Raw genomic sequence first — 11,275 nt, 5'->3', positions numbered from 1 at the left:
TCCATACTTTTTCCTTCTTGTCTCTCCTCCTCCTCCCCTCTTCCCAAACTCGGCTCCACACTTCCCTCCGCCTTGAGACCTGCCACCTATCATCTTCCTGCATGCCTGATACCGCACTCCCACTGCCATTAATGTTCTTAACATCTCTTCTTTTTCCAATATGCAGAGAAAATTAACCCAGAAATACAGGCGGCACAGGCACTACTCAGTAATGTATGTGTGTGTCTCTGTGTTTATGCTACGTGTGAGCGTTCATGTATGCGTGTTCATGTTTGTTATACATGAGTCTCCGTGTGTGTGTGCTGTATGTTAATGTTCATGTGTGTGCTGTGTGTGTCTGTGTGCATGTGGTTCATGCTCACATGAGCATTTGAATTGAGGTGGACGCACATACTTTAAATACTCAGAGACCAAACTATCCAATCATGCTGTTTATTGAGAATGCAACAAGGGAGGACCTTTAAGAACAAGAGAGAAGAGAAAGGTGTCTCCTCTCTTCTGCTTTTAGATGCAGGAGAGTGAAGAAAAGGACCCTAAACTGTACAGTGGTGTGGCTGGGCAACTGCAATCAAGGAGAGGAATGCAGGGAATTTGCAGGAAGCATTTCACAAGCTGAGTCATCTAGCCTTTTCCAGGTTCAGGAGACACAGGGAGAAGTGCAGTGGCCACAGCCAGATATACAAGAGCAGGACTGGCAGGGTCCAGACAGAGTGCAGACAGTTCTGACAGTGGGCTGAGAGGGCAATGTGAGGCCCAGAGTGGGGTCACTGGCATGGCAGGAAGGTTTGCGGCCCCCTCTACCGGCTGGCTTTCTTGGAGGGGACACTCAGGCTGGAGCCCTTGCCCAGGGTATCCTTGTAATCACTGGCACTGCCGCGGCTCCTGCCCTCCCCACCACGGACACTGCACACTCCAGAGATGCAGCTGCTGCTGTTGGCCACGTAGCCGCCGCTGACTGAGCTGGGCCGGAAGCCCCCACTGGTGCTGCTGATGATGGCTGTGGGAGAGAACCTGAGTCAGTGCCCACATAGCCAGAGGTGGCTGGCCCAGAGGAGGCCTCCCATTCCCAGGACAGATAGGGCAACTGCCAGAGCACTGGGTGAGTAGGAGCTCTGTTCACCACCCCCTGCTGAGTAAAGACCGCTATGACCACTCCCCCCCCCCCATATCCTACCCTTGGCTCAATCAGTTTGTACCCAATCTGACTCATTTTTGTTCTATTTAATCTCAAAGATTTGTTTCATCAGACCAGCTACCAACATACCCACCTGTATTTTTGGACACTCACCCCTGCCCTTCTATTAGCCTCTTGGCTGAGCCCAGAGTTCCAATACTGTTGGCTTGATCTCTAAGTTCCCCTTTCTTTGATTTCTCTAGCCTCTTTGATTCCCCAGCCCAGATCCGATCACAAATCACAAACCCAATCTCCTCTTGCCTCACACAGGTCCATAAATCATTTTCTTGCCATATGTCTTTTGTGTCCCAATCCCCTATGGCAATAGCTTTCCTTAGCTTCTATCCCCTAGAGACAGAGTGATAAAAAGGAAAGGGCCCTGGTCTGTCTGGAGACCTGATTTCTGAGCATGCCTCTGCCATGTGGTTGCTGTGTGATATTAGGCAAGGCTTTTCCCTCTCTGGTTCTTAGATTCCTCTTATACACATACAAAGTGTGACTAGTCCCCAGATTCTATAATTTTAGGACAAAGAACATAGTACTTACAGATGCTGACAGGGGAGGGAAATTCTCCTGACATTCTGTTAAGGAGAAAAGTAAAAATAAGAGAGAGCAGTCACTGGACCCACACAGTTTCTTCTGCTTGAATGCTATCTAGAGGGAAATTATCAGAGCTAGTGACCCCACAGCCTGATGTGGGGATCTGAACTCCAGGGCTCTTTAATACAAGAAGAACCTAAGACATTTCAAGGGCAACCCTGAATCTTTATAAAAACCAGACCACAACCAAAGTCCAAGAACAGTTTGCATGAAATGTAATGTGCACACTCTCCAGGTGTATGGCCCACACACCAAGACCATCCCTTTCCCTAGAACATTGGGGAACCTGGAGTGGCTGCCCCAGGCCATCCCTGATGAGCTCATATTGAACCTGGATGGGTAAAGAAAATGGAAGGAGAAGATCTAATATAGTAATGGGTTTTGTTCTTGTTTTTGTTTTTAGGAGGTGGTAGCATAGTGCCTAAGGCACTTGACTGCTAACCAGGAGGCTGGCGGTTCAAACCCACCAGCCACTCTTCGGGAGGAAGGTTGGGCAATCCTACTTCCGTAGTGATAACTGCCTCAGAAACCCAAGGAGGGGTCGCTAGGAGTCGGGACCGACTCGATGGCAAATAACAGCAACAGAGTGTTCCCAAGTGCATCTAGGGAAGTTGTGAGGATTACATGAACCAATCTACATAAAGTAGTTAACACAGCACCTGGTGTGAAATAAGCGCTCAAGCCTTAATAAAAACAAAAAAACATTTGCCATAGAGTTATTTCAACTGATGGTGACTACTATGTGTCAGAGTAGAACTGGGCTCCATAGAGTTTTCAATGGCTGACTTTTGGGAAGTAGATCACTTTCAAGGCACACATGGGTGGCCTTGAACCTCCATCCTCTGGTTAGCAACTGAGCATGTTAACCCTTTGCATCACCCAAGGACTCTTTGATAGATACTGCTTCTTACTAGCACTATTCCTATCACCAACCACCTTCCTCACACCCCAAGAACTCATCTCCTCTGCATTAGGATGTGTTGGGCTTTGGCCTTTGGTTCTTCTCAAACCCTTGGAGCCTTCCTGCCACAGCACCACACCCCACTCTCACCTGCACTCCTCACTCTCCAGCAGCTTGCGGTAGGTGGCGATCTCCATGTCCAGGGCCAGTTTCAGGCTCATCAGCTCCTGGTACTCACGCAGCATCCGGGCCAGCTCTTCCTTGGCCTGGTGCAGGGCGGCCTCCAGCTCATCCAGCTTGGCCCGGGCATCCTTCAAAGCATTGTCCCCTCGCTGCTCAGCATCAGCAATAGCTGTTTCCAGATTGGAAGCCTAAAGGAGAGAATTGGAGAAGTGAGAAAACCAAAAGGAGTCATTAGAGTGACCTGCATCAAAATCTCTCTTGTTCTTTAAGATTCCGAGGCAGAGATGCCCACCTGCACCCATTGTACCACCGTGCTCTGTTCTACCATTGGAATGTTCTTCCTTAGCTCTATCTCCTCTCTTTTGTGTTCAGATGTTAGTGATGATGGGAAATAGCATATTCTTGCTCCCCTGAGATGATAGGCAATTCAGCACTTCAGTTGAGTGCAAAGACATCTATTCAGCAACACTGTGCTGAGTAGGATACAAAATGAATAAGAGTAAGATTGGCTTTCTGCTTTCCAAATTTTAAAGTTTGGGAGGAGAGGTCATTGTAATATGGTGTGTTAGGTGGTGGCTTAGTGCCTAAGGCATTTGACTGCTAAGCAGAAGGCTGGAGGTTCAAACACCAGCTACTCCTCAGAAGGAAGACTGGGCAATCTACTTCTGTAGAGATACTGTCTCGGAAACCCAAGGAGGGGTTGCTATGAGTCAGGATAGACTTGACGGCACTGAGTTTGGTTATTTTGGTTTTTGGTGGTAGGTGCAACAATGACAGCTAATCAGATGCAGGAGACCACAGACAAGGGTACAATGAAGGCTGTCCCCCAGGGTAGCTATTATTTACCAAGCACTTACTGTATACCTAGCACTATACTCAGTGCTTTATGTGTTTCAGCTCATTTAGTCCTTACAGCACCCTGTGAAGTGAGGCCCAGTGGCCTGTCCAAGGTCACACACATACTAAGTGCCTAATTTGAGAGGATAGTGGAAAGATCACTGGACAATGAGTCAGATCTTGTTTCAGATCACAGATCTGCCATTTACAAACAGTGTCACATACTGAACCTCTTTGAGTGTCAGTTTTCTCAACTGTAGCAATGGGATGATAACTCTTGCCTCACAGGGTCATTGTAAAGGTTAAATGTGATGAAATGATAGAGTTGCTGCTATTGTTATTATATAAATACATCTTAACTCCACACCTCCTTAAAGCTGAAGCTTCATCCTGTATTCCTGGGAAGGGTCCTGGGAAGTCCTTCATACATATTTATCAAAGGCACTTTAATGGACATTCCCTGAGCTTATTTCTCCCTCTCAGTCATCAAATCAACAGATATTATTACACTTCTATTATGTACAAGGTACTGTGATAGATGCTGGAAAAGCAAGGGTTACCAAAGCAACCAGCTCTTTGCCTCCAAAGACCTTTTGATCTAGTTGGAAGAAGGGGCTGGTGTCAGGCAATTTCAAAAAGTATGACAAACAAGTACAGGGCAAGCACAGGTGCCAGGAGAGCAGAGGAGGGCAGAGGAAAGGGTCCTAACCCAGCCTGGGACATGATAGAAGATTCCCTAGGGGAAGGGGGTTTCAAAGCAGAGGTTTGAGGGGCTCAGTAAGAGACAGGATGGCTCCAAGGTGTTCTGCACAATCTGTTTGAGGCAGTGACTTCACTGGCCTTATTTCTTTTCATGGGTGAGATTGGAAAGGCTGGCTTCTTTGGCCAATTCACTCATTCCTGCACTCAAGCTCACCTGGCCCTGGCCATGGGCAGCCAGGCCCCTTACCTGCTTCTTCACGTTCTCAATCTCTGAGCGGATCCTCTGGATGAGTCGGGTGAGCTCTGTGATTTCATTCTTGGTGTTTTTGAGGTCGTCCCCATGCTGGCCAGCTGCCAGCTGCAGTTCCTGGAACTGGGATCACAAATCACAGGGTTGGTGAAATCTTGGGGGCCAGGGCATACTGGACATGTGAGTAGATGTGTCCTCTGCTCTGGGGATGATAAGGCTCAGTCTTCAGCCTTGCAGGCACCACCATCTCTAGCCAAACCTCAGCTCAGCTCACCTTGGTCTGATACAGGGCTTCAGCCTCAGCCTTGCTCTTCAGGGCAATGTCCTCATACTGACTGCGGATCTCATCGATGATACTGTCCAGGTTCAGGTTGCGGTTGTTGTCCATGGACAGGATAACAGACATGTCGCTGATGTGTGACTGGATCTGAGTGATCTCCTACAGGAGACACACAAATGGTCTTGGGGCTTAACTACTGTCTGAGGCTAGCATTGGGCAACCTATCCAAAGCAAGGTGAACAAAGTTCAGTGGTGCTAACTTAAAGGCTCAAAATCCAAGGCTATTGCCACTCTGAACAAAGAAAGGTCACTGCCAAGCTCCAGACAGATTCCCACTGCTATGGAGACAGAGTCTTGACTTGTTTCCTCCTATCCAAAGGGTGGAGATTCTGAAGCCTTTTAGGACTTAAATGATAGCCAAATGGCTAACTTGGGGGCCCTCCCTTCTCTGGATCTCTCTCAGTCCCTAGAATGGAGTTACATCTACTGGCTACCTTTAGAAGGTTGGAGTGGAGAGACAGACTTACAGCATCAAAGAGACACTTGAGGAACTTGATGTCTTGGTCCATGGAGTCCACCTTGGCCTGCAGTTCCACTTTATTGGCATATGCCGCATCCACATCCTAAAAGATAACCAAACCACCCACTAGTCATGCCAGTGCATCAGCCCAAGAAGGTGAGCCCCACCCAGACCGGGTGTCCTATTGGGCAGTATAGCCAGCCCTCATCTCTTTGTGTGGTACATAGGAAAGATGAGGTAACAAAAGGCCCAGCCCACCCCATCCCAAGGATCTGTTCCCTCTGCTGGGGTGATTGGTCCTCTCAGGTAGGCCAGCTGTCAGCTATCCCTCTGTTGTCTGAGCCAGATCCTTCTGGCTGCACTGGGAGCCCCTTTGTGCCATCCCTGCCAGAGAAGGAGCCTCTCTGTGCTTCTTTATGGATAACCCATGCCCACATGAAAACCTTCAGTAAGGATCCTCTCACCATCATCCTGGTTTTATTATTATTATTTTCTAATGAAAGCCTTCATTTTGGCTTTTCTCTGCCTTTCACCTCACTCTTTCTGAATCTATTTTCTGGCCGATAGTGATGCACATTGGCAGGCTCACTGTGTTGTGGTCCTAGGCCACTCCATGGGGACCATGGCCTGCTATCCCTCTCACCTTCTTGAGCAGCACAAACTCGTTCTCCGCAGCCGTTCGCTTGTTGATTTCCTCCTCGTACCTATGGGAATGCCAGGGCTAGGTCAGGCGATACCTTACAGAGAGCCCTCACTTGCCCAGGGAAGACCCTGAGGGAGAAGTGGTGTGTCAGACAAAAGGCAGAGATGCTGAGGGACCAGAAGGGCCAGCTAGGCAAGGAGGGCTTCCTGGAGGAAGTGACATGGCAACTAAGTTTGTAAGAAGGAGATTATTAAAGTTCTGGATTGGAAGAAAAGGAAGGAGTATGTGGGGTGATTGTCTTGTGGGAAATCTTGAAGGAAGGAAGAAGCAAGCTGCTACCCCAAAATTTGAATAAAACCTTATAATTTGCAAAGTGTTCCCACATGTATTTCTGTAGCTGCTCCTCACTGTACTTCTGGGATGTAGATGTACTTACTCCCATTTTATCAAAGAGGACATGGACATGCTGGAAGAATGTGAGAGGTTCTCCCAAGGTTCCCTCCCCTCAGAGTCAGGAGATAACTCTCTGACCACTGCCGAAATGACTGGACATTTTTCTAAGTGCCACACCAGAGGCTGCAGGAGCAGGGAGCCATTTCCAGAGGTTTTTTGTGGCCACTGTTCTTGGTGTGACCCAAGACACTGCCTTCCACCTCCAAAAAGTTCCAACTCCTACTTCAGAAACTGGGGCATCCGCCCAGGCACCAAAGAGCCAGCCCCTGCAGGATGAACTCAGAGAGCCACGTGCACTTGTCCAATTGCAGGAAGTCTCCTCCTCACTCACCTCTTCTTGTAGTCCTCCACCACATCCCGCACGTTCCTCAGCTCTGAGTCCAGCCGCACTCTGTCCCCAGACAGAGTCTCCAGCTGCTTCCGCAGGTTGCTGATATAGCCCTCAAGGATGGGCTCCAGGTTGTTCTTGCAGTTGTTCAAGTCCAGCTGCTGCAGCAGCTCCCACTTGGTCTCCAGCACCTGGTTCTGCTGCTCCAGGAACCGCACCTGAAACCGAAAGCCCAGAAAATGTTGAGTCCCCAAGGACATTGTCACAGCTTCCACCCACAGGGGACTGTGTGAAGTACTTCACCTGCATTGTCTCCTTTGTCCACACCACAGCTGCATAAGGTGGATGAATCACTACCTCTACTTGATGGTGAGGAAACTGAGGCACAGGGAAGTTTAGCAACCTTACAAGGTAGGTCCAACAGTTTACTGAGTAGTGGAGCCCAGACTGAACCCAAACATGTGCACTCAGTCACCTAGAACCCACCGTGGCCAAGCCATCTCAGGGCATGGGAGTACCTGAAAATACCAGGACAGAAATCAGACCAGGTCCATCTTGTTGGAAAGATTGACCATTCTGAAAATGGGAATCTGCTCTTTATTTTATAATATGCCAAAGCTAAATGAGGGCTTCTGGGTATTTAAATCCCTGCATTAAGCCCCAATTCTATCCTCAATCCTAGCTTCTACCCTCTCCCCTAAGTCTCTCTTATCAGAGTCATCTTCCCTGGAGCAAGCATGGCATTTAGCACAAGGTGGACAGATTGCAGGCCCCTTTCCATCGCAGCCCTCACAGAGCCAGGAACCTGACAAGATGGGGCTGGTCTGCACAGTCTTTCTAGTTTGCTTTGGGCGCCACTGTTTTCAATATATGACTTTTCTTAATCGGCATGAGCATAGCTTCAATTTAAATAAAGCTGTGTTCCCTGAAATCAGAAACATAGACCAGGGGAAAATTACCTGAAATTTACTGTGGCTGTGTGGTTATTTACCAACAGCTGTCTCTAGTAGATCATTCAATATTTGGTTTGGTTTAACAAGTCCTAACTTTTTCATATATATCCATAAGACTGAACACTAACCAAGGAGCTCTGGTGGCATAGTGCCTAAGGCATTTGACTGCTAAGCAGAAGGCTGGAGGTTCAAACCCACCAACCACTCCTCAGAAGGAAGATTGGGCAATATACTCCCGTAGAGATACCTCCTTGGAAACCCAAGGAGAGATCACAATGAGTTGGACCCAACTCCACGGCAGTGCGTTGTTTTGCAACCACAGAGTAAACCCTACAATCTAGGTACCACAACACATATTTGGACTATTGGACACATCTGTATTGCTCATAACATTTTCCCATTTTCTCTGGCTGTCAGAAGTCAAGAGATTTTACTCAGGAAATTGAAATTATTTGGAAACTATTCAGGCATTTGAGCCTATTGCCTTCTATCCCTGGGCAGCCACCTTTGCCAACAAAAGATACCTGTCTTCATGTTCATCTTTCTTTCCATGTCTCTAGACTTCACCCCTTAATAGGATTTGACCAGCTCATCCAAGGACCAGTCCATTTTTGTTCCCCAGAATCCAATCTTCAGAATGCCTTGATCATCCATATATAAAACGATTTAGAAGAGTAAGAAGCCACAGAGAGGTTTGGAGCTCCTGAGGCTGATCAGAGAGCAGCAAGGAAACCTCCAACAGGAAGTCTAGAGTTGTAAGGAAAGGCTAAGCTGTGATAGCCATGTGACTCTCTCAACCATAGCCTTTGTCCTGGATTGACTTGTCCTCAGTATTTGACTGCAACATAGCCCTATAGTCTCTAGTCCTGGGTCTGGAGGCTGGTAGCTAAAGGTCCAACCTCACCTTCTCCTTTCCTCTCAGATGACCTTGGACATGGCATTTACCTCCATTTCTTTGTTGACTCATCTGTAAAATGGGTGTAATAATTTCTCAAAAGTCAGGGCCCTGTCTGGATTTGATGATCCCTTGGCTCTCTTCTAGTGCTTTGATTCTTCCCCTTCTCGGCACCTCTCCCCAGGCCTCCTGAGATAAAAATGACTGTAGCAATAGCCACCATTTTGGAGTACTTAGTGTGGTACACCGGGCCAACATCTTCACATGCCTTTTATTTTTAAAACCTGACAACAACCCCAATAGGCACGTTAAGGATGAGGAAATGGAAGCATAAAAGGATAAGAAACTTATCCAAAGCCACATAGATGGCAGATGATAGGAGAAGGACTAAAGCCAGGTCTGACTTCAGAGAACTCCAGAGAGTTCCTTAAAACTACACTACTCTGCCTTTTGAGAGAACCCTTAACATATGAAAAATTCCCATAGCCGTAGCTGAGATATCTGTGAGTCCAGAGGGCTTGTAATGACCACCCACTGGTGCTCTGGATCCACTGGTTAACTGACTGATAGCCAAGATCCACATGCAATGAGAGGAGAGCAAACCTCCTTAGTTACTTTGAGTGGATTCCTTCTCACCGGCTTTCTCTTCATATACTGCATGGCTTCCAGGCTTAGCAGTGGCACCAATCTGACTCTTGAAAGTAAGAAGCGAGTCTTTTACTTTTGGATCTCCTCATATCTAGCCTCAATCCCTCCTGCTGTAACAAAACCTCATTTTCCAAGAAGAGAAGATAGTTCAGAGGTTCCCCCAGGTTCTAGCAGACCCACCTTGTCAATGAAAGAAGCAAACTTGTTGTTCAGTGCCTTGATCTGCTCCCTCTCCTGGGCACGCACTTTCTGGATCTCGGGGTCCAATTCCACATTGAGGGGTTCCAGGAGACTCTCATTGACAGTGACCTGATGGATGCCTCCAGGTGGGCACACAGTTGGACATATGGGCCCCAGGGCCACACTGCCAAACATGCTGCCGGCAAAGCCACTGGCCCGGCCCCGGCCAAACCCGTAGCTGCCACTCTTCCCATTGCCACTGGCCACGTTGAGAGAGATGCTCCGGGTGCCACCCAGGCTATAAAGGCTCCGACTGCCAAAGCCCCCATTGAGCCCTTTGCCACCTGCCCGGTAGGAGGTTGAACTACCCCCAGAGAGGACTGCCGAGCAGCCACTGAAGCCCCCCTTAGAAGCAGCTCCAGACTTGTAGGTGAATTGGCGGCTCATGTTGTTGGTGGAGATGGATCTCAGACACAGGAGAGAGGAAGCTGAAATTCTACACAGTTCTGCTGGTTGTAGTGGGGACTGACAGGTCCCTTTATATGTGCTTGGCACTCGGGTTCTTGGATGGGCAGTCAAGAGCTTAATTCGTGGGTTTGGCTTGCCTGGAAGCAAGAAGTCATTTTCTCTATGCTGAGCTAGATATCAAGCCTTCCCCACCTCTGAAACAACATGAAACTTTCAAATTGCTGGGCTTGCAAGCCTTGCTCATGTAATTTGGGTCTTAACTAATTAACCTGATGTTATAGGGTAATTTGCCCCAGGCCCAGCCTCTCCAGGGGGATGTCACTGACACCTCATCATCCTCACACTGATTAATCTTCTCAGGGTTCTTGGCCTCTACTTGGGGGCTTAGGGGACAGGGGTGGGATAGAAGTAGATAGACATCCCTGCACAGGAAAGGCCACTGGGCAGGGTATCTGGGGGCTCCAACTGCAGCTGTGTCCTTCCTGGAAATAGATCATTCAAGCCTTCACCCTTCTCCAGGCCTTCTGGAGCCATAGCCCACTGATTGCCTCTTCTACTAACCCACAGAGAAGAGCAGCTCTGTGTCAGGGTATTAGGGATGGAGTGACCTTCTCCCTGGTGTGGAACATGAATAGAGCCAACTATGGGCACACGAGCCGTGTGCTTCTGTAAGATCTCTGAGGAACAGGGTCTCCACCCTTCACTTCTCTCAAACTCCTGTCATAAGGCAGGCTGGGGCTGTGCAAAGAACAAGTCACAGCCATCCAGCCCCTCAAGGCTGGAGAGAAGGAGGAAGAGACAAGGAAAATGCCACTGGGAAAGGTGGCTGAGGAATCCTGGGGCTCAAGTGGAAGAAGGTATAGAGACACAAAGAGAGAGACTTGCCACGTCCTAGAGGTTTCAAGGAAAGATTCCTGTGTGATCCATTTCATCATTTCTGTCTCTTCCAATGCATGTCTATTAATAAGAATAGGATCAACTCAAGGATGAGAATCATATTACTGGAATCCTCCTTAGGAGCAAAGATGATGAGACTTTATCTTGCTTCCTTTGGACACATCATTGGAAAGGCTGACTGATCACTAGGAAAAATACCTTGTTTGGTAAAGCAGAGGAGCAGTGAAAATGAAGGAAAACCTTGATGAGCTGAATGACACAATAACCACAAGAATGGGCTCAAAGAAACCAAAGATCATAAAGATGGCACAAGAATGTGCAACAGGCATTGAGGATGAGAAAGACATAGAGAGTTACATGGGC

At 48.1% G+C, this 11,275-nt stretch overlaps 1 protein-coding gene across 1 annotated transcript; it reads right to left on the bottom strand.

Moving 5' to 3' along the window:
- Positions 1-797: 797 nt before the first annotated feature.
- On the bottom strand, positions 798-9,994 carry LOC103204367 (keratin, type II cytoskeletal 71). The gene is made up of 9 exons (XM_007949556.2): positions 9,548-9,994; positions 6,875-7,089; positions 6,091-6,151; positions 5,455-5,550; positions 4,922-5,086; positions 4,645-4,770; positions 2,826-3,046; positions 1,721-1,755; positions 798-997 (listed from the first exon to the last, which is right to left on the bottom strand). The coding sequence occupies exons 1-9, from the start codon at positions 9,992-9,994 to the stop codon at positions 798-800; spliced, it is 1,566 nt and encodes a 521-aa protein (XP_007947747.1).
- Positions 9,995-11,275: the final 1,281 nt, after the last annotated feature.

The sequence above is a fragment of the Orycteropus afer genome, unplaced genomic scaffold (genome assembly GCF_000298275.1).
Source record: "Orycteropus afer afer isolate SDZICR_OR568_19922 unplaced genomic scaffold, OryAfe1.0 scaffold00247, whole genome shotgun sequence".
Taxonomy (NCBI): domain Eukaryota; kingdom Metazoa; phylum Chordata; class Mammalia; order Tubulidentata; family Orycteropodidae; genus Orycteropus; species Orycteropus afer.
This window is presented reverse-complemented; position numbering and strand designations above follow the sequence as displayed.

Coding starts and splice junctions, on each gene's coding strand:
- LOC103204367 (XM_007949556.2), bottom strand. CDS start 9,994: ATGAGCCGCCAATTCACCTACAAGTCTGGAGCTGCTTCTAAGGGGGGC. Junction 7,090..9,547: donor TTGCTTCTTTCATTGACAAG/GTGGGTCTGCTA, acceptor TTTCGGTTTCAG/GTGCGGTTCCTGGAGCAGCA. Junction 4,771..4,921: donor AAGCCCTGTATCAGACCAAG/GTGAGCTGAGCT, acceptor TTGTGATCCCAG/TTCCAGGAACTGCAGCTGGC.